Source organism: Anomaloglossus baeobatrachus, chromosome 1, assembly GCF_048569485.1.
Source record: "Anomaloglossus baeobatrachus isolate aAnoBae1 chromosome 1, aAnoBae1.hap1, whole genome shotgun sequence".
NCBI lineage: Eukaryota > Metazoa > Chordata > Amphibia > Anura > Aromobatidae > Anomaloglossus > Anomaloglossus baeobatrachus.
Genome location: NC_134353.1, coordinates 450,195,120 through 450,222,339, shown reverse-complemented (window position 1 = coordinate 450,222,339; position 27,220 = coordinate 450,195,120). Strand labels below are relative to the sequence as shown.

Here is a 27,220-nt window from a genome sequence, read left to right as displayed (position 1 = left end):
ATTGCACTTGTCCGGTTCATACGCTCGTGTGAGTGTAGCCTTTGCAATACAATATCTGAAACGAGAGTCATTGTTTCTACAAAAATATCTTCTCTGGCTCATTAACAGTGGAAATTCATTGTGTCATAGCCTTATCCCCTACACATTAGACTAACGGACAAAGCTACAGTACCAGATGAACGATTTGCTGACAACTATCTATTGTGTATGATCGATGAGGTCCAAAAAGCTCTGCTTCATCTATATCTCAACAAACTTCTCTAACATCAGATCCATACACATGACTGACTATTTTTTTAATAAAACAGTCTATGTCTAGGGCCACCTGACCGTATTAAATGAAAAAAAAAAAAAAAAAAAAAAAAAATCAGTCCGATTTCCATCCAGAAAAGTGGGGCCATTTTTAACTCACTTGTCATCCATGTGCTGTTTTTTTGTTTGTTCTTTTACAGTAGCAGTTATTTTCAGGACCATTTACAGTTTCCTATGTTACAGAATTGTAATGCATCTATATCAATCGGATGCCATATGTTATTTTTCTCACACCCATACAAGTCTGTCTCATCCAATTTCCGAGTCTAATCACAGCATGATGTGATTTGTTTTTCACTCCCAATTGGTATGATAAAAAAAACAAAAACTCATCTGCACTGCCTCATTGATTAACATGAATTGGTGTGCTAATCGATAAAAAAAAAATCAGATCGCTATCATCCCATTTATACGCTTGTGTGCACAAGCGTATAAAAGGGTAGCATAGTGTGGAATTACTCAACTATACTTATCAACCTTCCCAAAATTTTAGGAAAAGTTCAAAAAAAGAGGACACCAACAGAATTCCTGGAATATCACCCAGGCTCTGAGAAAAGCTCATGGACAGACGTCCATCTGAAAAGTTAGGTTAATCCTGTGATCGGATCACAGCTGCGAAGGAGAGGGCGGAAGTGATCTCCCCCTCTTCTCCATTGTCAGCTTTTTAAATGCTTTCAGATGTGATATTCCTTTTAACCACACCTTTTTCTTGCCACAATGAGCCTATGTATATATGGTTACATACATGGTTGGATCTTATACGATAAGCACTTTTTAACTTTTTGGGTCCTCCCCTATTTCCTTATAGATTGTGAACTGTGAGCAGGGTACCTACTGCTCATTTCAATTGTTGAATAATGTATTGGTGTTATGTCATATACTTTGTACGTGTCCCATCTGAATTGTAAAGTGCTGCGGAATAGGATGGTGCTATAGAAATAAAATTATAATTATACACACATATATAATTATATATATATATATATATATATATATATATATATATAAAGCACACACACACACACACACACACACAGTGCAATACAAAAACAAACTTGGAAAGCAGAGAGTGCCACTTGATTTTTGGCTAGAATAGATTGTGGACACCATTTTGCATCTGCAGAGCCCATGAGATGCCAGAACAACATGCACCCCCACAAGTGACCCTATTTTGTAAATTAGACCCCTCAGTGAATTCATATAGGGGTGTAATGGGGATTTTTAAACCACAGGTGAATTATGAAAATGTAAACATTTAAATTGGGGGGGGGGAATTCCACTAAAATACTGTTTTAGCACCAAATTTCTACAAGGTGTAATATGAGAAAATGGACCCAATTATTTGTTATGCAATTTTTCCCAAATGCAGTAATACCCAATATGTGTTGAAAAACTAATATTTAGGCACATGGCAGGTGTAAGGGTGAAGCCAAACAAGTCCTGGATGACGTGAAACCCAGAAAGCAGGCTCCAGCACAGATAGTGTGAAAATGTTTGTTTTAATGGACCTGGATTTTTGGGTCCGGCTTTTAGGAGCTGCTGAAAGGGCTGGTTGGGATGGGCGGCTCATTTACCTCCAGTACTAGTTAAGGCAGTTCAGCTGCCTCAGATGTGGTTTGTGTATGGAGGTGGAAAGACCTGTTGGTGTTGATCAGATCCTGGCAAAGAAGGTGTGCCTGAAGTGCTAAACGGACGGGTTATATGTTTTTGTTACACCTTTGTACCTAGAAAAGGCTGTTTTTGTTTTGTGAGCCAGAAGTGTTTATTGGCTTGCAATAAACTGCTCACTATTTTGAACACAAGAATTCCACCCGTGTGTGCACTAGCATCTACCATAGAGCAGCGCACCTTACAATGGGCCTGGAAGGAAAGGAACGCTTATTAGCTTTTAGAACAGACTTTTTGAATAGATTGTGGCCTCCAGTAGCCGAGCCCTGAGCTGCCAGATCAGCAGAAACCCCACATTGGAAACGTCACTGTGTATGGACGTTATCTAGGGGTGTAGTGAGTATTTTGAACCACCAGGTCTTGCAGCATTAACATTGGGATGTGGAAAATATAACATTTTAGTGGTAAAATGTAATTTTATCTGAAATGTCAGTTAAGGGTTAATAGGTGAAATTGGACCACACAGTTTATTGCACAATTTCTCCTGAATGCGGTGACGCCCTATACGATGTGTGTATATATATATATATGTGTTTGGCCACACAGAGGGCTAAGCAGGAAAGAGACTTTCTGCTTCTAGAGCTCAGAATATGCTAACATTTTGCTGGGGATGTGCCAGCAACCACAGAAAAAAAAGATCCCACTGTGGAAAATCGCTCAATGAATTAATCTATGGCTACAGTAACTATTTTGGCCCCACAGGTTTTTGCCATGTTTTATAATGTAAACTGGAAATCTGCCAGCTTAGTGCCCATACATTGTGCCCAGCTTGTGATCCTGGAGACATTCACTCCATAAATGTCTCACTATGATAATGCCACACGACTTACTGCGGTTTAGGCACGGGGGTTCGGAAGGAGGCGCACAGACATCACTGGATCTTACTTAAGGGATGGCAGCAATGTCGATTTTTCCAGTATCTTTCTTCTACCAGTGATGTGGGAAATGTGTATTTCCAGTGACAGATGATGGATCTGAATGGGGCTGGGTTTGTGCGTGACAAGTTAGGTAACTTTAGTTTTATCAGTAACACTTTGGGGTACAGAACAGTCAGGGTGTCTGTGTGAATCCCACAAAAATGCAATTTAGATGAAACCCCCAAAGGAACCACTCACTATGGCTCATCTGCCTCATTATATTATAATAATATTTATTCATTTATATAGCGCTATTAATTCCAAAGCGCTTTACATACATTGGCAACACTGTCCCTATTGGGGCTCACAATCTAAATTCCCTATCTGTATGTTTTTTGTAATGTGGGAGAAAAACAGACCCCGGAGAAAACCCACACAAACATGGGGAGAACATACAAACTCTTTGCAGATGGTGTCCTTAGTGGGAAACGAACCCAGGACCCCAGCGCTGCAAGGCTGCAGTGCTAACCACTGAGCCACCATGCCGCCCATATTGAGTGGTTCCTTTTGGAGGGGGGGTGTTTGAATAGTGTCTTGGGGACTTTTTTTTAAAAATATTTTATTTAACTTATTTTCACTTTATCACTTAGTCCCACTGTGGGAGATGAATATTTCTTACTCCTTCATCCTGTTAGCCACAATAACCATAGCTAAGGCCTGCTTATAGCAGGATATAACAGGGGATCATACCCTGTAGTCATCTGACACCCATACCATTGTCATGGCAACCAGCAATTACGACCGTGGGGGGCAGATAGTTTTAAAGTGGGAGTTTTAACCCCCTCTTAAAGGGTATAACCATGAGTTAAAACAAAAAAAACAAAAGAAAAAGACCCCACAAATGTGCCTATGCACTAACAAGATGTATCCATAAAGGCAGAGAAGGCGGCACTTCACGATGGAGTTTTTGCAATTTTTTAATGTGCAGTTGTAAGCGAGTTACAGCATGAGTGGGGAGGGGGGAGTGCAGGTACACCGGACGACGGCTGTTTCGCACTGAGGCAAAGTGCTTCCACAGGTCCGAGCTGGTGATGTCAGCTAACTTCCTCTTTTTAAAGGGTGCTGACGTGGTGAATATAAAAAACAGCATACGGCTGATAACAGATTGCAATAGCGCACAGCAAATTTGTACATACAGGGTTATTCACTTGGCATTGAAAAACAATAAAACACAACATAACAGAAATGTTGGTAGAAGGGATGGTGTGGTGGATGCAGGGGGACCCACCGACTAGAGGGGAATTTGTCGCATATGTTAATCATATTGTTCGAATGGAGAGAAGCATATATGGGAAAACGAAACAACTTGCACTTTTTGATAGATTGTGGAATCCGTGGTTGCAATATGGATAAATATTAGAGTTGGGAGATGTTGGACTAGGGGCAGAGTTAGTTCTATACATTCCAATATATGCTATAGAAGGGTTAAAATGTAAGATCTTTGATATTGATATGGGTAATATGTACGCTGAGGGGGGAGGGGGAGGGGATGTTGGGGAGGGAAAGTTTATAGTTCTGCTCGTTATTGCTGAAAATATAAACACATGTTTTGTATACCGTATTTTTCGGACTATAAGACGCACCGGACCATAACATGCACCCTGGTTTTAGAGCAGGAAAAAAAAATTTTAAGCAAAAAATGGGAGTCATGACACACTTATGGGGTGAGGATCTGCTGCTGACACTGTTATGGGGGTAATGTCTCCAAATTCTCTACTAAGGTGCCGCGTCCTGGTAATGATCCTCCTGCCTTGTATAACAGTATATGTCCCATCCTGGCATATGGCCCAATCCTGCTATATACGGTAACCCATCCTGGCATATACCCCCCACCCTGCTCATAATATACCCCCCCACCCGGCTCATAATATACCCCCCCACCCGGCTCATAATATACCCCCCCACCCGGCTCATAATATACCCCCCCACCCGGCTCATAATATACCCCCATCCGGCTCCTAATATATCCCCATCCTGCTATACGCCCCCATCGTGCTATACACCCCCATCCTGGGGCACATAAAAAAATAAACGTTCATACTCGCCTTACCTCACTCCCTGCAGCATCGCTCCTCCTCCCGTCTGTTTCAGCGGCAGCGCCGCTGAGTGGAGCCGGCTCTGTTCCCCTGCAGCATTGCGATGTCCTCCTGTGCCAGCGGCGGATGCGTGTGGACACGTGCGCACAGCGATGACGTCATCGCTGTGCGCGCCGCTAGTCTCCACTCAGCGGCTGCCGCTGGCATAGGACATCGCAATGCTGCAGGGGAACGGGGACGACTCCACTCAGCGGACGCCGGCAGCCAGGAGGAGATCGCAGTGCTGCAGGGGAACGGTGACAGGTGAATATACTGATTCACTGCACCCCCGCACTGTGGATGATGAGCGTTGGGCAGTGAATACAGCCGCACATGATCACTCCAGGCTGTAGTTGCCAGGGGTGATCATGCGGGCCGGCTGTTTATCCCTCGCCCATCATCCCACCCACCTGTCAGCGCCTGCTTCAGCGCTGAGAGAAGGGCGGGAGGATGGGCGCTCATATTAAATGAGCGGGTCCACGTGGTCACGGCAGGTGCTGCTGCAGCCTGCTTGTGCCTCAGATTACCCGCTCCACCGCAGCACCCTCATTCCCGGCCCTATATTCAGACCATAAGATGCACCCCCCCACTTTCCCCCAACATTTGGGGAGAAAAAAGTGCGTCTTATGGTCCGAAAAATATGGTACTTTGAGAAAAATAAAAATTTATCTGATTAAAAAAAAAAAAAAAAGGGATGGGGGGGTAAGAGCGCACGCGGAATACTCACTTGATCTCTTCAAGGTCACACATTCCCTTCTGGAGATGACAATTAACCCTCATTGACTATTCACTGCTTTCACCATTCACCAGCTTGTGTAATTGGTTGCAGTTTGATGCACCCCCACCCTCAGTGGCAGCGTGTCAGATGACTGCAACCAATCACAGGCGCCAGGATGGCCGGTGGGTGGAGAAAGCAGTGCAAGTGTCTGCGGGTCAGTATAGTGGTATAAAAATGAGACAATTGGTGCAGGGCGCCCCTTCTCCCCTGTATTCTTATACCAGCACAGATAAAGATATCAGTCTCCAGCCGCCCGAAATTGTCACATGCATTGAATGCGAAAATCAAGGTGCTTTACCACGCTCTTCCCGATTCCCCTGGTGCGGTGGCAATCTGGGTAGTAAGGAGTTAATGGCAGCCTACAGCAGCCACTAGGTCCTGGATTAGTGGTGGCAGCGTCTGACACCCGATCACTAATCTGTAAGTGACAGTAAATAAACAAACACCAAAAAAATCCTTTATTTGGAATAAAAAAAAACAAAAAAAAAAAAAACTTTCACCACTTTATTAACCCCCAAAACACCCCTGAGGCCCGATTTAATCCACACAAGGTCCCACAGCGATTCAAATCTGCTACATCTGAACCTCACAGTAAGCGGCCATAGAGCACGACCGCTCGCTGTGTGCTCCCGAGAATGAATGAGCAGCAGCAATCAGCTGTGACATCACTCTGGTTATTTGCAGTCACAGCTAGAGGTTCCCGCCTGTGACCATAGGTAACCTGACCTCAGAGGACCTCTGATGACCTAATTTAGCTCAGTATACTCGCCTGCACTTCCTGGCAGCAAACCACTTTTTTTTTTATAGCCAAAAGATGCAGATTTGTTGCTGACATTTTAACATCATATTCCTGCACACATTCTATACCTCCTGGCAAACAAATTTGCATCACTACGGCATTAGACCTCATGCGGTTTTGATGTGTTTTGTTGCCAGGAGGTGTAGATTGGGTGCATGAATATAGGGTCAAAATTTAATCACCAAACATATCTTGGCTCAAAAATGAAAAAATAAAAACAAAACCAAAATGTTTCTTCCAGTAGGTGCATATTTGGTGCTGAAATCTGGTGCATACCATTTCAGCACTAAATGTGCACCTCTTGAAACAACAGTGGCAAAAATATAGAATATATCCGGGAGGTAGACACCAGACATCAACGGCGCCAGTTCCTGTAGTTATACACTCAGTATATAGAATATATCCGGGAGGTACAGACACCAGACATCAGCGGCGCCAGTTCCTGTAGTTATACACTCAGTATATAGAATATATCAGGGAGGTACAGACACCAGACATCAGCGGTGCCAGTTCCTGTAGTTATACACTCAGTATATAGAATATATCCGGGAGGTACAGACACCAGACATCAGCGGTGCCAGTTCCTGTAGTTATACACTCAGTATATAGAATATATCAGGGAGGTACAGACACCAGACATCAGCGGTGCCAGTTCCTGTAGTTATACACTCAGTATATAGAATATATCAGGGAGGTACAGACACCAGACATCAGCGGTGCCAGTTCCTGTAGTTATACACTCAGTATATAGAATATATCAGGGAGGTAGACACCAGACATCAGCGGTGCCAGTTCCTGTAGTTATACACTCAGTATATAGAATATATCAGGGAGGTAGACACCAGACATCAGCGGTGCCAGTTCCTGTAGTTATACACTCAGTATATAGAATATATCAGGGAGGTACAGACACCAGACATCAGCGGTGCCAGTTCCTGTAGTTATACACTCAGTATATAGAATATATCAGGGAGGTACAGACACCAGACATCAGCGGTGCCAGTTCCTGTAGTTATACACTCAGTATATAGAATATATCAGGGAGGTACAGACACCAGACATCAGCGGTGCCAGTTCCTGTAGTTATACACTCAGTATATAGAATATATCAGGGAGGTACAGACACCAGACATCAGCGGTGCCAGTTCCTGTAGTTATACACTCAGTATATAGAATATATCAGGGAGGTAGACACCAGACATCAGCGGTGCCAGTTCCTGTAGTTATACACTCAGTATATAGAATATATCAGGGAGGTACAGACACCAGACATCAGCGGTGCCAGTTCCTGTAGTTATACACTCAGTATATAGAATATATCAGGGAGGTACAGACACCAGACATCAGCGGTGCCAGTTCCTGTAGTTATACACTCAGTATATAGAATATATCCGGGAGGTACAGACACCAGATATCAGCGGTGCCAGTTCCTGTAGTTATACACTCAGTATATAGAATATATCCGGGAGGTACAGACACCAGATATCAGCGGTGCCAGTTCCTGTAGTTATACACTCAGTATATAGAATATATCAGGGAGGTACAGACACCAGACATCAGCGGCGCCAGTTCCTGTAGTTATACACTCAGTATATAGAATATATCAGGGAGGTACAGACACCAGACATCAGCGGTGCCAGTTCCTGTAGTTATCCACTCAGTATATAGAATATATCAGGGAGGTACAGACACCAGACATCAGCGGTGCCAGTTCCTGTAGTTATACACTCAGTATATAGAATATATCAGGGAGGTACAGACACCAGACATCAGCGGTGCCAGTTCCTGTAGTTATACACTCAGTATATAGAATATATCAGGGAGGTACAGACACCAGACATCAGCGGTGCCAGTTCCTGTAGTTATACACTCAGTATATAGAATATATCAGGGAGGTACAGACACCAGACATCAGCGGTGCCAGTTCCTGTAGTTATACACTCAGTATATAGAATATATCAGGGAGGTACAGACACCAGACATCAGCGGTGCCAGTTCCTGTAGTTATACACTCAGTATATAGAATATATCAGGGAGGTACAGACACCAGACATCAGCGGTGCCAGTTCCTGTAGTTATACACTCAGTATATAGAATATATCAGGGAGGTACAGACACCAGACATCAGCGGTGCCAGTTCCTGTAGTTATACACTCAGTATATAGAATATATCAGGGAGGTAGACACCAGACATCAGCGGTGCCAGTTCCTGTAGTTATACACTCAGTATATAGAATATATCAGGGAGGTACAGACACCAGACATCAGCGGTGCCAGTTCCTGTAGTTATACACTCAGTATATAGAATATATCAGGGAGGTACAGACACCAGACATCAGCGGTGCCAGTTCCTGTAGTTATCCACTCAGTATATAGAATATATCAGGGAGGTACAGACACCAGACATCAGCGGTGCCAGTTCCTGTAGTTATCCACTCAGTATATAGAATATATCAGGGAGGTACAGACACCAGACATCAGCGGTGCCAGTTCCTGTAGTTATACACTCAGTATATAGAATATATCAGGGAGGTACAGACACCAGACATCAGCGGTGCCAGTTCCTGTAGTTATACACTCAGTATATAGAATATATCAGGGAGGTACAGACACCAGACATCAGCGGTGCCAGTTCCTGTAGTTATACACTCAGTATATAGAATATATCAGGGAGGTAGACACCAGACATCAGCGGTGCCAGTTCCTGTAGTTATACACTCAGTATATAGAATATATCAGGGAGGTACAGACACCAGACATCAGCGGTGCCAGTTCCTGTAGTTATACACTCAGTATATAGAATATATCAGGGAGGTACAGACACCAGACATCAGCGGTGCCAGTTCCTGTAGTTATACACTCAGTATATAGAATATATCAGGGAGGTACAGACACCAGACATCAGCGGTGCCAGTTCCTGTAGTTATACACTCAGTATATAGAATATATCAGGGAGGTACAGACACCAGACATCAGCGGTGCCAGTTCCTGTAGTTATACACTCAGTATATAGAATATATCAGGGAGGTACAGACACCAGACATCAGCGGTGCCAGTTCCTGTAGTTATACACTCAGTATATAGAATATATCAGGGAGGTACAGACACCAGACATCAGCGGTGCCAGTTCCTGTAGTTATACACTCAGTATATAGAATATATCAGGGAGGTACAGACACCAGACATCAGCGGTGCCAGTTCCTGTAGTTATACACTCAGTATATAGAATATATCAGGGAGGTACAGACACCAGATATCAGCGGTGCCAGTTCCTGTAGTTATACACTCAGTATATAGAATATATCCGGGAGGTACAGACACCAGACATCAGCGGTGCCAGTTCCTGTAGTTATACACTCAGTATATAGAATATATCCGGGAGGTACAGACACCAGACATCAGCGGTGCCAGTTCCTGTAGTTATACACTCAGTATATAGAATATATCAGGGAGGTACAGACACCAGACATCAGCGGTGCCAGTTCCTGTAGTTATACACTCAGTATATAGAATATATCAGGGAGGTAGACACCAGACATCAGCGGTGCCAGTTCCTGTAGTTATACACTCAGTATATAGAATATATCAGGGAGGTACAGACACCAGACATCAGCGGCGCCAGTTCCTGTAGTTATACACTCAGTATATAGAATATATCAGGGAGGTACAGACACCAGACATCAGCGGTGCCAGTTCCTGTAGTTATACACTCAGTATATAGAATATATCAGGGAGGTACAGACACCAGACATCAGCGGTGCCAGTTCCTGTAGTTATACACTCAGTATATAGAATATATCAGGGAGGTAGACACCAGACATCAGCGGTGCCAGTTCCTGTAGTTATACACTCAGTATATAGAATATATCAGGGAGGTACAGACACCAGATATCAGCGGTGCCAGTTCCTGTAGTTATACACTCAGTATATAGAATATATCAGGGAGGTACAGACACCAGATATCAGCGGTGCCAGTTCCTGTAGTTATACACTCAGTATATAGAATATATCAGGGAGGTACAGACACCAGACATCAGCGGTGCCAGTTCCTGTAGTTATACACTCAGTATATAGAATATATCAGGGAGGTACAGACATCAGCGGTGCCAGTTCCTGTAGTTATACACTCAGTATATAGAATATATCAGGGAGGTACAGACACCAGACATCAGCGGTGCCAGTTCCTGTAGTTATACACTCAGTATATAGAATATATCAGGGAGGTACAGACACCAGACATCAGCGGTGCCAGTTCCTGTAGTTATACACTCAGTATATAGAATATATCAGGGAGGTACAGACACCAGATATCAGCGGTGCCAGTTCCTGTAGTTATACACTCAGTATATAGAATATATCAGGGAGGTACAGACATCAGCGGTGCCAGTTCCTGTAGTTATACACTCAGTATATAGAATATATCAGGGAGGTACAGACATCAGCGGTGCCAGTTCCTGTAGTTATACACTCAGTATATAGAATATATCAGGGAGGTACAGACACCAGCGGTGCCAGTTCCTGTAGTTATACACTCAGTATATAGAATATATCAGGGAGGTACAGACACCAGACATCAGCGGTGCCAGTTCCTGTAGTTATACACTCAGTATATAGAATATATCCGGGAGGTACAGACACCAGACATCAGCGGTGCCAGTTCCTGTAGTTATACACTCAGTATATAGAATATATCAGGGAGGTACAGACACCAGACATCAGCGGTGCCAGTTCCTGTAGTTATACACTCAGTATATAGAATATATCAGGGAGGTAGACACCAGACATCAGCGGTGCCAGTTCCTGTAGTTATACACTCAGTATATAGAATATATCAGGGAGGTAGACACCAGACATCAGCGGTGCCAGTTCCTGTAGTTATACACTCAGTATATAGAATATATCAGGGAGGTACAGACACCAGACATCAGCGGTGCCAGTTCCTGTAGTTATACACTCAGTATATAGAATATATCAGGGAGGTACAGACATCAGCGGTGCCAGTTCCTGTAGTTATACACTCAGTATATAGAATATATCAGGGAGGTACAGACACCAGACATCAGCGGCGCCAGTTCCTGTAGTTATACACTCAGTATATAGAATATATCAGGGAGGTACAGACATCAGCGGTGCCAGTTCCTGTAGTTATACACTCAGTATATAGAATATATCAGGGAGGTAGACACCAGACATCAGCGGTGCCAGTTCCTGTAGTTATACACTCAGTATATAGAATATATCAGGGAGGTACAGACACCAGACATCAGCGGCGCCAGTTCCTGTAGTTATACACTCAGTATATAGAATATATCAGGGAGGTACAGACACCAGACATCAGCGGCGCCAGTTCCTGTAGTTATACACTCAGTATATAGAATATATCAGGGAGGTACAGACACCAGATATCAGCGGTGCCAGTTCCTGTAGTTATACACTCAGTATATAGAATATATCAGGGAGGTACAGACACCAGACATCAGCGGTGCCAGTTCCTGTAGTTATACACTCAGTATATAGAATATATCAGGGAGGTAGACACCAGACATCAGCGGTGCCAGTTCCTGTAGTTATACACTCAGTATATAGAATATATCCGGGAGGTACAGACACCAGACATCAGCGGTGCCAGTTCCTGTAGTTATACACTCAGTATATAGAATATATCAGGGAGGTACAGACACCAGACATCAGCGGCGCCAGTTCCTGTAGTTATACACTCAGTATATAGAATATGTCAGGGAGGTACAGACACCAGACATCAGCGGTGCCAGTTCCTGTAGTTATACACTCAGTATATAGAATATATCAGGGAGGTAGACACCAGATATCAGCGGCGCCAGTTCCTGTAGTTATACACTCAGTATATAGAATATATCAGGGAGGTACAGACACCAGACATCAGCGGTGCCAGTTCCTGTAGTTATACACTCAGTATATAGAATATATCAGGGAGGTAGACACCAGATATCAGCGGCGCCAGTTCCTGTAGTTATACACTCAGTATATAGAATATATCAGGGAGGTACAGACACCAGACATCAGCGGTGCCAGTTCCTGTAGTTATACACTCAGTATATAGAATATATCAGGGAGGTACAGACACCAGACATCAGCGGTGCCAGTTCCTGTAGTTATACACTCAGTATATAGAATATATCCGGGAGGTACAGACACCAGACATCAGCGGTGCCAGTTCCTGTAGTTATACACTCAGTATATAGAATATATCAGGGAGGTAGACACCAGACATCAGCGGTGCCAGTTCCTGTAGTTATACACTCAGTATATAGAATATATCAGGGAGGTACAGACATCAGCGGTGCCAGTTCCTGTAGTTATACACTCAGTATATAGAATATATCAGGGAGGTAGACACCAGACATCAGCGGCGCCAGTTCCTGTAGTTATACACTCAGTATATAGAATATATCAGGGAGGTACAGACACCAGACATCAGCGGTGCCAGTTCCTGTAGTTATACACTCAGTATATAGAATATATCAGGGAGGTACAGACACCAGACATCAGCGGTGCCAGTTCCTGTAGTTATACACTCAGTATATAGAATATATCAGGGAGGTACAGACACCAGACATCAGCGGCGCCAGTTCCTGTAGTTATACACTCAGTATATAGAATATATCAGGGAGGTACAGACACCAGACATCAGCGGTGCCAGTTCCTGTAGTTATACACTCAGTATATAGAATATATCAGGGAGGTACAGACACCAGACATCAACGGCGCCAGTTCCTGTAGTTATACACTCAGTATATAGAATATATCAGGGAGGTACAGACACCAGACATCAGCGGCGCCAGTTCCTGTAGTTATACACTCAGTATATAGAATATATCAGGGAGGTACAGACACCAGACATCAGCGGTGCCAGTTCCTGTAGTTATACACTCAGTATATAGAATATATCAGGGAGGTACAGACACCAGACATCAGCGGTGCCAGTTCCTGTAGTTATACACTCAGTATATAGAATATATCAGGGAGGTACAGACACCAGACATCAGCGGTGCCAGTTCCTGTAGTTATACACTCAGTATATAGAATATATCAGGGAGGTAGACACCAGACATCAGCGGTGCCAGTTCCTGTAGTTATACACTCAGTATATAGAATATATCCGGGAGGTACAGACACCAGACATCAGCGGTGCCAGTTCCTGTAGTTATACACTCAGTATATAGAATATATCCGGGAGGTACAGACACCAGACATCAGCGGTGCCAGTTCCTGTAGTTATACACTCAGTATATAGAATATATCAGGGAGGTACAGACACCAGACATCAGCGGTGCCAGTTCCTGTAGTTATACACTCAGTATATAGAATATATCAGGGAGGTACAGACACCAGACATCAGCGGCGCCAGTTCCTGTAGTTATACACTCAGTATATAGAATATATCAGGGAGGTACAGACACCAGACATCAGCGGTGCCAGTTCCTGTAGTTATACACTCAGTATATAGAATATATCAGGGAGGTACAGACACCAGACATCAGCGGTGCCAGTTCCTGTAGTTATACACTCAGTATATAGAATATATCAGGGAGGTACAGACACCAGACATCAGCGGTGCCAGTTCCTGTAGTTATACACTCAGTATATAGAATATATCAGGGAGGTACAGACACCAGACATCAGCGGTGCCAGTTCCTGTAGTTATACACTCAGTATATAGAATATATCAGGGAGGTACAGACACCAGACATCAGCGGTGCCAGTTCCTGTAGTTATACACTCAGTATATAGAATATATCAGGGAGGTACAGACACCAGACATCAGCGGTGCCAGTTCCTGTAGTTATACACTCAGTATATAGAATATATCAGGGAGGTACAGACACCAGACATCAGCGGTGCCAGTTCCTGTAGTTATACACTCAGTATATAGAATATATCAGGGAGGTACAGACACCAGACATCAGCGGTGCCAGTTCCTGTAGTTATACACTCAGTATATAGAATATATCAGGGAGGTACAGACACCAGATATCAGCGGTGCCAGTTCCTGTAGTTATACACTCAGTATATAGAATATATCAGGGAGGTACAGACACCAGACATCAGCGGCGCCAGTTCCTGTAGTTATACACTCAGTACAGGGCCGGCTCCAGGTTTTTGTGGGCCCCGGGCGGAAGAGTCCCAGTGGGCCCCATCCACACGCGGACACACACATACGTACACATACATATACATATTTAAAGACAAACTCACAAAAATACATATAGAACTGACACATCTATACAGTCATATACACTGACATACATAGATACACATCATACATGCATACAGACACACACAGCTCTGCTGCATACATACACACACAGCTCTGCTGCATACATACACACACAGCTCTGCTGCATACATACACACACAGCTCTGCTGCATACATACACACACAGCTCTGCTGCATACATACACACACAGCTCTGCTGCATACATACACACACAGCTCTGCTGCATACATACACACACAGCTCTGCTGCATACATACACACACAGCTCTGCTGCATACATACACACACAGCTCTGCTGCATACATACACACACAGCTCTGCTGCATACATACACACACAGCTCTGCTGCATACATACACACACAGCTCTGCTGCATACATACACACATAGCTCTGCTGCATACATACACACATAGCTCTGCTACATACATACACACATAGCTCTGCTACATACATACACACATAGCTCTGCTGCATACATACACACATAGCTGCTACATACATATCTCTGCTACATACATACACACATAGCTCTGCTACATACATAGCTCTGCTACATACATACATACATAAATCTGCTACATACATACACACATAGCTCTGCTACATACATAGCTCTGCTACATACATGCACACATAGCTCTGTTACATACATAGCTCTGTTACATACATAGCTCTGCTACATACACACATAGCTCTGTTACATACATAGCTCTGCTACATACACACATAGCTCTGTTACATACATAGCTCTGCTACATACATACACACATAGCTCTGTTACATACATAGCTCTGCTACATACATGCACACATAGCTCTGTTACATACATAGCTCTGCTACATACATACATGAATCTGCTACATACATACACATAGCTCTGCTACATACAGACACACACGTGGCTCTGAGGGGCCCACACACAGCTCCAGGGGTCAGCACATACAGCACCGGGGGGGTGGGGTGGGGGGGGGGGGGGCGGCAGGGCATACACCTAAGGGGGGAGAAGCCAATACAGCTCACCAGGGCCCATAAATCAGGGGGCGGGGAGGGCACATACCGCTCAGGTCACGGTGGAGAGGGGGCCCACACAGCGCCGGAGAGAAGAGCTGTGCTGGGGGTCGCTGGCTGGCACTTCAACTCCTTCATCTGTGGGACTGAGCAGGCCGGTCGGTAGCTCCGCCCACAGATGAAGTTCAAACCAGCAAGTCTGCGCGCCTTAAAGGGACGGCGCTGCAGATTCCTGGCGAGGACTGCGGACCCCCGGAATTCGGCCCGGGGGCAGCAGGACTAAGGCGAGGGGGCCCCGACCAAGGGGCACCAGAACTGACGAGGCCGATTGGGCCCCCCCGGCTCTCCAGGGCCCCGGCATTTGCCCAGGTATGCCGCGTGCTGACGCCGGCCCTGACTCAGTATATAGAATATATCAGGGAGGTACAGACACCAGACATCAACGGCGCCAGTTCCTGTAGTTATACACTCAGTACAGGGCCGGCTCCAGGTTTTTCTGGGCCCCGGGCGGAAGAGTCCCAGTGGGCCCCATCCACACGCGGACACACACATACATATTTAAAGACAAACTCACAAAAATACATATAGAACTGACACATCTATACAGTCATATACACTGGCATACAGACACACACAGCTCTGCTGCATACATACACACACAGCTCTGCTGCATACATACACACACAGCTCTGCTGCATACATACACACACAGCTCTGCTGCATACATACACACACAGCTCTGCTGCATACATACACACACAGCTCTGCTGCATACATACACACACACAGCTCTGCTGCATACATACACACACAGCTCTGCTGCATACATACACACACAGCTCTGCTACATACATACACATAGCTCTGCTACATACATACACACATAGCTCTGCTACATACATACACACATAGCTCTGCTGCATACATACACACATAGCTCTGCTACATACATACACACATAGCTCTGCTGCATACATACACACATAGCTCTGCTACATACATATCTCTGCTACATACATACACACATAGCTCTGCTACATACATAGCTCTGCTACATACATACATAAATCTGCTACATACATACACACATAGCTCTGCTACATACATAGCTCTGCTACATACATGCACACATAGCTGTTACATACATAGCTCTGCTACATACATACACACATAGCTCTGCTACATACATACACACATAGCTCTGCTACATACATACACACATAGCTCTGCTACATACATACACACATAGCTATCCTGCATACATAGCTCTGCTACACATAGCTCTGCTACATACATACACACATAGCTCTGCTACATACATACACACAGCTCTGCTACATACATACACACATAGCTCTGCTGCATACATACACACATAGCTCTGCTACATACATACACACATAGCTCTGCTACATACATACACACATAGCTCTGCTACATACATACACACATAGCTCTGCTACATACATACACACATAGCTCTGCTGCATACATATCTCTGCTACATACATACACACATAGCTCTGCTACATACATACATAAATCTGCTACATACATACACACATAGCTCTGCTACATACATAGCTCTGCTACATACATGCATACATAGCTGTTACATACATAGCTCTGCTACATACATACACACATAGCTCTGCTACATACATACACACATAGCTCTGCTACATACATACACACATAGCTCTGCTACATACATACATAGCTCTGCTACATACATACACAGCTCTCCTGCATACATAGCTCTGCTACACACATAGCTCTGCTACATACATACACACATAGCTCTGCTACATACATACACACATAGCTCTGCTGCATACATACACACATAGCTCTGCTACATACATATCTCTGCTACATACATACACACATAGCTCTGCTACATACATAAATCTGCTACATACATACACACATAGCTCTGCTACATACATAGCTCTGCTACATACATGCACACATAGCTGTTACATACATAGCTCTGCTACATACATACACACATAGCTCTGCTACATACATAAATCTGCTACATACATACACACATAGCTCTGCTACATACATAGCTCTGCTACATACATACACACATAGCTCTGCTACATACACGCATAGCTCTGCTACATACATGCACACATAGCTCTGCTACATACACGCATAGCTCTGCTACATACATGCACACATAGCTCTGCTACATACACGCATAGCTCTGCTACATACATGCACACATAGCTCTGCTACATACACGCATAGCTCAGCTACATACATGCACACATAGCTCTGTTACATGCATAGCTCTGCTACATACATGCACACATAGCTCTGTTACATACATAGCTCTGCTACATACATACACACATAGCTCTGTTACATACATAGCTCTGCTACATACATACACACATAGCTCTGTTACATACATAGCTCTGCTACATACATGCACACATAGCTCTGTTACATACATAGCTCTGCTACATACACGCATAGCTCTGCTACATACATGCACACATAGCTCTGCTACATACATGCATAGCTCTGCTACATACACGCATAGCTCTGCTACATACATGCACACATAGCTCTGTTACATACATAGCTCTGCTACATACATACACACATAGCTCTGCTACATACACGCATAGCTCTGCTACATACATGCACACATAGGTCTGTTACATACATAGCTCTGCTACATACATACACACATAGCTCTGCTACATACATACATGAATCTGCTACATACATACACATAGCTCTGCTACATACACGCATAGCTCTGCTACATACATGCACACATAGCTCTGTTACATACATAGCTCTGCTACATACATGCACACATAGCTGTTACATACACAGCTCTGCTACATACATGCACACATAGCTCTGTTACATACATAGCTCTGCTACATACATGCACACATAGCTCTGTTACATACATAGCTCTGCTACATACATGCACACATAGCTCTGTTACATACATAGCTCTGCTACATACATGCACACATAGCTCTGTTACATACATAGCTCTGCTACATACATGCACACATAGCTCTGTTACATACATAGCTCTGCTACATACATGCACACATAGCTCTGTTACATACATAGCTCTGCTACATACATGCACACAGCTCTGCTACATACACGCATAGCTCTGCTACATATATGCACATAGCTCTGTTACATACATAGCTCTGCTACGTACATACACACATAGCTCTGCTACATACATACATGAATCTGCTACATACATACACATAGCTCTGCTACATACAGACACACACGTGGCTCTGAGGGGCCCACACACAGCTCCAGGGGTCAGCACATACAGCACCGGGGGGGGGGGGCGGCAGGGCATACACCTAAGGGGGAGAAGCCCATACAGCTCACCAGGGCCCATAAATCGGGGGGCGGGGAGGGCACATACCGCTCAGGTCACGGTGGAGAGGGGGCCCACACAGCGCCGGAGAGAAGAGCTGTGCTGGGGGTCGCTGGCTGGCACTTCAACTCCTTCATCTGTGGGACTGAGCAGGCCGGTCGGTAGCTCCGCCCACAGATGAAGTTCAAACCAGGAAGTCTGCGCGCCTTAAAGGGACGGCGCTGCAGATTCCTGGCGAGGACTGCGGACCCCCGGAACTCGGCCCGGGGGCAGCAGAACTAAGGCGAGGGGGCCCCGACCAAGGGGCACCAGAACTGACGAGGCCGATTGGGCCCCCCGGCTCTCCAGGGCCCCGGCATTTGCCCAGGTATGCCGCGTGCTGACGCCGGCCCTGACTCAGTATATAGAATATATCAGGGAGGTACAGACACCAGACATCAGCGGTGCCAGTTCCTGTAGTTATACACTCAGTATATAGAATATATCAGGGAGGTACAGACACCAGACATCAGCGGTGCCAGTTCCTGTAGTTATACACTCAGTATATAGAATATATCAGGGAGGTACAGACACCAGACATCAGCGGTGCCAGTTCCTGTAGTTATACACTCAGTATATAGAATATATCAGGGAGGTAGACACCAGACATCAGCGGTGCCAGTTCCTGTAGTTATACACGCAGTATATAGAATATATCAGGGAGGTACAGACACCAGACATCAGCGGCGCCAGTTCCTGTAGTTATATTCTATATACTGAGTGTATAACTACAGGAACTGGCGCCGCTGATGTCTGGTGTCTGTACCTCCCTGATATATTCTATATACTAAGTGTACATCAGGGAGGTACAGACACCAGACATCAGCGGTGCCAGTTCCTGTAGTTATACACTCAGTATATGGGTGTGCTCAAATGAGCCGTAGGACTCGCACGAGTCTCTCATCACCCCAGCAGGGTTGTACACTCTCCTGACAGGAGCGGGTTGGCTGCGGGGAGGTACAGACCCCCGAAATTGGGTACGTGGGAGACAGGTTAGGGGCGCGTCTGAATACACCCAATCACAGACTCCGGTGGGCGGGGAACATAATGCATATGAATGAGAGGGCCCAGAAGTGAAGGAGAGGCTGCAGGAGCAGTGTATAGCTGCAACGGAGCCTCGGTAAAAGTTCTATTTTTATTTTCTTAATTTTTCGTTTTTTGTTTAATTTTCTCGAGTTCCGGATCAAATAACTGGAATCCTGGGCCAGAGTCCGGCACCCGGGCAATTTTGAAACTGCACAGATCTCGACATTTACAGTCCGGGTCCACCCATCACCAGTCAGGATGTCAGCGGAAGCAGCAGAATCATTGGCAGGAGCAATCTGTGACTAATCTGTGCCAGTGGAGGACAGCACCGGACACAACAGACAGGTAGCAAACACCTACCTGTTAGTCCTTAGGCACTTTAAAAATAAATTAATTACCAGATATACCCTTTACTTAGATGCAGCTGTCACTATTGAGAGCAGTTTTCAAAAAAAGGATAAATGGCTCTGATCAGTTTCAAAACCTATCAGCGCTGATGCCACGTGGTGTCAGCTGCCATATATAGCTGTCACCAGTATAGTTTTGCTTGATATGGGTACTTAACACTTAGGGTATGCGCACACATTCAGCATTTGCAGCAGAAAAATGTGCTGCAAACACTGAAATGTTGGCATGAAAAACTTAGCGTTGTTGACGCTTCTTTAATGCATTTTTTTCCCATTCATTAGTAAGGGTGAAATCTGCAGCAAAAATGCTGAATTGACATGCTGCATATAGTGGTGGTGAGGACGCCATACTATTTTATTTTTTAAATTTGTGACCAATCTCCATTAGTAAGTTAATTGGTTTCATTATTGTGCAAATAGCCTTTAGGCTATGTCCGCACGTTGCTTTTTACCTGCTTTTTACCTGCTTTTTTGCTGCTTTTTCAACTGCAGCGTTTAATGCCAAAATGGTTGTGTTCTGCTTTTCAAGCAAAGTCTATGGGAATTTGGGTTTCTTGTGCCCACTATGCAGTTCAAACTGCAGCCTTTTTGTTGCAGAACTTTGGTCAAAAACTCAGCTTTGCAGTGCAAAACCCAAATGGCAAAAACAATTGACATGTCAATTGTTTTTGCCATTTGGGTTTTGCACTGCAAAGCTGAGTTTTTGACCAAAGTTCTGCAACAAAAAGGCTGCAGTTTGAACTGCATAGTGGGCACAAGAAACCCAAATTCCCATAGACTTTGCTTGAAAAGCAGAACACAACCATTTTGGCATTAAACGCTGCAGTTGAAAAAGCAGCAAAAAAGCAGGTAAAAAGCAACATGCGGACATAGCCTTAAAGTAAAGAGACAACTCATTCACTTTGGTTTTATATAAAAAGTAAATTGTGCCATGGAATACACCATATTTTTCGTTTTATAAGACACACCCTAAATTAAGAGATGAAAAGGGTATTAAAAAAATAAATAAAATGGGGTCTGTCTTATACTCCGGTGTCGTCTTACCGGAGGGGCAGCGGCGGTGGTCGTGTGTGTGTGTGTGTGTGTGTGTGTGTGTGTGTGTGTGTGTCAGGCCGGTGCTGCGAGTGTCCCAGATCCTCTGTTGGCGGTCCAGGCTTCAAAAGAAATGGTGTCCAGAACTGTGCAGATGGAGCTCAGCCGAGAGCTCAATCTGCGCACGCGCTGACTCCAGGCACCATCATTTGAAGCCAGAGCATCTGGGACACCCGCCACACAGCCACCACAGCTTCCGCCGTCCGCACAGAGAGGCAGCCAGCCTGCCCGCACAGAGATCCTCCCCCCCCCCCCCCCACCCCCCACCCCGTGCCATCTCTCCACCTTCCAGTAAGTTATATTCGGATTAAGACGCACCCTTCATTTTGGTCCCAAATTTTTGTGAGGAAAAGTGCATCTTATAATCTGAAAAATGCGGTACCTCAAATTAAAAACTGTGCTAACAGGGAATAAGAAAGCTCAGGCAGCAGCCACAAACCAGACCATCATCTTACAATGTGTAAATGGCTGCATTTATAATACGGATAGCTCTTATCTGTTAATAAAAACGCCCCAAATATTTCAAATCATGGATTCTGGAAATGTACTTTATGTGGTTTATGGCAATATTGTATTTAATAGAGTGCATTATATTTTGTACTAAGAATATGATTGAATGCAGTAAAAGATTCCCAAAAGTTTCCTTGTAGGCAATCCTAATCTTGGTGTAAAATAGACAGAACCATTCTATAGCTATCTGATCCTGGCCTAAACGAATCCTGCGGGAACATAGAAAAAAATGGCACTCACCTTTGCTGGCCATAAACGCTTATTCCACATACAGAAAACATACTTTGGGACACTCATGGTACACCTTCTTGATACACATAGGGATTTTAATCACGGACACCTAAAAAAAAAAAAAAATGCTAGGCATTAGTATAGGAGCACATAAAATGGACACATTAATAACTCACCCCCTTTTTCTTAAAATAGACACCTGGCACATTATGAAAATACCTAGCACTGTACACACATGGGAGCCGATAAAAGTTCCCCGTATTTATCATAATACCCCCACTTTTTATGCCTATGTAAATGTATTAGATACTTTTTTGTTTCAGTCATAGGGGTGGCGCTTTCCTTCAGTTCAGTCACGGTCAGTGAGGCTTAAGGCCACTTTACATGCAGCGACATCGCTAGCAATGTCGCTGCCGATCGCACCCGCCCCCGTCGTTTGTGCGTCACAGACAAATCACTGCCCGAGGCGCACAATATCGCTAGGACCCGTCACACGGACTTACCTTCCCAGCGACGTCGCTGTGGCCGGCGAACAGCCTCTTCTCTAAGGGGGCAGTTCGTGCGGCGTCACAGCGATGTCACACTCCAGGCGTCCAAATAGAAGCGTAGGGGCGGAGAGCAACCCCATGAAAGACACGCCCACCTCGTTGCCGGAGGACGCAGGTACGGTGCGGTTAGTAGTTCCTGGGGTGTCACACGTAGCGATGTGTGCTGCCTCAGGAATGATGAACAACCTGCTTCCAAAAGCAGCAATGACATTTGGGAAATGGACGACATGTCAACAATCAACGATTTGGTGAGTATTTTACATAGCAGTCGCTCGTACGTGTCACACGCAACGAAATCGCTAACTAGGCCGGATGTGCGTCACGAATTCCGTGACCCCCCAACGACATCTAGTTAGCGATGTTGTTGCGTGTTAAGCCCCCTTTAGTCTTTACATTATGCATGCCCCCTGCATTGTGATTGATTGCCGTGACTAGCCCAATGCCGCAGAAATCTCCTATTAATTCCCATGCTTGCTTAGCTGCACTCAGCTTCCCTCCAGTTTTCCAGGCATGTTAGAATGCTGTATATAAGAGCCCACATGTGGTGGCCGGTTCCCTTTAAACCACTTAAGATGCCACTGTTACAATTGACAGTGGTATTTAAGAGATTAATCGTCCCTGATTGGTTCCAAAACTGGTTGGGGCCAATGCCCACGGATGTCTGCTGGAAATTTCACCCGTGGAGCGGTGCTATACACTTATTCCTCAGTGCCGTTAAAAAGCGTCGCTGAGAAAATAAGGCCCCTGAACAAACACCATTAAAATAAGTATCGACGGTCGTTCTGGCAATTGCTAAAGGATGACCAGTATAGGTTTTCCACAGAGGGAAAAACAAAATGGTGACACTTGCCCTTTAGTAAGAATCGAAGCAAAGCACCTAGGTGCATGAAACTGTCGCAGTAGTCTTGGCGTGCCCTGCGTCTTAGACTTATCCCGCTCCTGTATGTGAATTTAATTTTTTTTTATGAAATAAAAATATTTCTACTAAGGGTGAGTGCCACCATTTCTTTATTCTCGCTGTGTATTTGAACTGTCAGGTGGAGCACCGCCCTGTATCTGAATGCTGGCATCACCTGAGCTCTTTCTATTCCTGTTTGGAGACTATTAGGCTATGTTCGTTCACACACTGCATCTTTTTCCTGTAGTCACAGAAAATGCAGCTTGTGGCCCAAAAAATGCATGACATTTTGCAGAGTTTTTGTTAATGCGTTTTTAAAGGAGAAACAAAATATATGATAGGATAGATAAGAACAGCTAGCTTGGCCAGCTGTTAATCCCCTCCCCCCCCCCCCACCATTTTTCATATCCACCACAAGAACAGCAGTAGCTGCAACACTCATCTGTCTGCTGTACATTGGCTGGTTATGAAAAAGAGGGGACCCACGAGTTTTGGTTTTTTTTTTTAAATAAAGACATGACATGGGGTCTCCCCAATTTTCTAAAACCAGCCAAGGTACAGCAGACAACTGGGGGCTGATATTATTAGGGTGGTAAGGACCATGGTTATTTGGCCCTTTCCAGGCAAACCATTGCAGCCCACAGTGGCCCCAGAAGTGGTGAATCAATAAGATGCGCTAATTCTGACACTGAACCCGGCTCTTCCCGTTACCCTCATTTCCTCCGCACTAGGGTAATAAGGAGTTAATGGCAGCCCACAGCTCCCACTAGATCCTAGATTAGTAATGGCAGGCGTCTACGAGACCCCCCCCCAACCAATCATTAATCTCTAAGTGAAAAGAAATAAACACCGAAATAATGCATTATTTGGAATAAAAGACAAAAAGCCCCCTCTTTCACCTCTTTATTAATCCCCTAAACACTCCTCCAAGTCCAACGTAATCCACTCGAGGTCCAACGACGCTTCTAGCATTGCTGCAACTGACGCTCACACTGCCCGCTATGAGCTCCACACAGCAACTGAAGTGAGCCGCGTGATAAGCGGTGACGTCACTCAGGTTACCTGCGGCCACAGCCGAAGCACTCCACCTGTGACAGCAAATCACCTGAGTGATGTCACCGTTTATCCCGCAGCTCACTTCAGTTGCGGCCTGATTTGCTGTCACAGGTGGAAGACTCCAGCTATGACCGCAAATCAGGCAGTCACTGAAGTGAGCCGCGTGATCAGCAGGACGTTACTCAGGTAATTTGCTGTCACAGGTGGAGGACTCCAGCTGTAGCCGCGGCTAACCTGAGCTACGTCACCGCTTATCGCGCGGGATCATTTCAGTCATGACCTGAACCCCAAAGCAGCAAAGGAATAGCATGCCGCTGCAAGATGCTGTGGTAGCCATGCTGGTTTAGTATGCCTTCAATTTTGAATAAATCCCCAACAGTGTCACCAGCAAAGCACCCCCACACCCTCATACCTCCTCCTCCATGCTTCACAGTGGGAACCAGCCATGTAGAGCCATCCGTTCACCTTTTCTACAAAGACACGGTGATTGGATCCAAAGATCTCAAATTTGGACTCATCAGACCAAAGCACAGATTTCCACTGGTCTAATGTCCATTCCTTGTGTTCTTTAGCCCAAACAAGTCTCTTCTGCTTGTTGCCTGTCCTTAGCAGTGGTTTCCTAGCAGCTATTTTACCATGAAGGCCTGCTGCACAAAGTTTCCTCTTTATAGTTCGAGAGATTAGGTGTGTCCAAAGTTTTGGTCTGTACTGAGAGAGATAGATATTATACACACATACATATATACACTAATTATATATAATATTATATATATATATATATATATATATATATATATATATATATATATATATATATATATATATATATATTATACATATATAATATACATAGATACAATATTGCAATTATGCTAGATTATATCTGGCCAAAAAAACGTTCACGCCAGAAAGACGTATCCAAAGTTCCAGATTTCGCTTCAGATTGTCTCATTATCATGATTGGTTTCCATGTGAAACCTGTTTTTAGATAAATCTGTCAATAGTTTGTGGATTTTTAAGCTGGGTTCACACTAAGCGACAGACGTCGCTGTTACGTCACCATTTTCTGTGACGTAACAGCGACCTTGTAAGTCGCTGTTATGATCGCTGCTTAGCTGTCAAACACAGCAGAAGCAGCAGCAATCATAATGTCGCTACATGTGCAGAGAGCAGGGAGCCGCGCTTAGCGCTGGCTCCTTGCTCTCCTAGGTACAGTACACATCGGGTTAATTAACCCGATGTGTACTGCAGCTACATGTCACAGTGCAGAGAGCAGGGAGCCGCGCACACTGCTTAGCGCTGGCTCCTTGCTCTCCTAGCTACAGTACACATCGGGTTAATTACCCGATGTGTACTGCAGCCACATGTGCACAGAGCAGGAGCCGGCGCTGGCAGCAAGAGCGGAGGCTGGTAACTAAGGTAAATATCGGGTAACCAGGGAAAGGTCTTCCCTTGGTTACCCGATGTTTACGCTGGTTACAGCTTACCGCAGCTGCCAGACGCCGGCTCCTGCTCCCTGCTCGCTTCATTTCATCGCTCTCTCGCTGTCACACACAGCGATGTGTGTGTCACAGCGGGAGAGTGACGACCAAAAAATGAAGCTGGACATCCAGCAACGACCGGCGACCTCACAGCAGGGGCCAGGTCGTTGCTGGATGTCACACACAGCGACAGCGACGGGACGTCGCTGCAACGTCACAGAAAATGGTGACGTAGCAGCGACGTCGTTGTCGTTGTGTGTGACACCAGCTTTAGTTATTATGGGCATACAGGTTGTATACAGATACCTGTATGCCCATATTCATAACCTGTATGCCTTCTGCATGTTTGCTTGTTGAGTAAAAATCCTCTTTTCTATCTTCCAGGTTATGGGGTGTGTGCTGCCTGGAAGATAAAACTGCTTCTGGTCTTCATTATACAGGATTCCTCCTTCCCTTCCTTGGGGTCTCTGATGTCAAGTGCACAACCAGAAATCCTGTGCATTATGCCTGCTGTGCCTCCATCCATTGTTCCGCCCTCCTGTGGGCACTGTCTTCAAATTTGATGTGCGCTGGAGTTTTAAATGCCATATTAGAAACAACCGGGACAGTGGAACAATGCAGGGAGAGACGGCAGGCATAATGCACAGGATTTCTGGCCGTGTACCTGACATCACAGCGACCCCGAGGAAGCGAAGGAGGAATCCTGTATAATGAAGACTTATCTTTCAGGCAG

General features: G+C 44.9%; 1 protein-coding gene across 5 annotated transcripts in view; it reads right to left on the bottom strand.

The window, feature by feature from the left end:
• The window catches only part of PWWP3A (PWWP domain containing 3A, DNA repair factor), a 283,225-nt gene that overhangs the window by 240,691 nt on the left and 15,314 nt on the right, over window positions 1-27,220 (bottom strand). For 4 of the 5 annotated variants that reach the window (XM_075353023.1, XM_075353011.1, XM_075353038.1 and 1 more), the window contains exon 2: window positions 22,514-22,613. In XM_075353023.1, the coding sequence (XP_075209138.1) occupies window positions 22,514-22,570 (57 nt within the window). In that variant the 5' untranslated portion in view covers window positions 22,571-22,613. Of the gene's footprint in view, window positions 1-22,513; window positions 22,614-27,220 lie in introns of those variants that run through there. The other variant, XM_075353045.1, reaches the window with a different exon arrangement.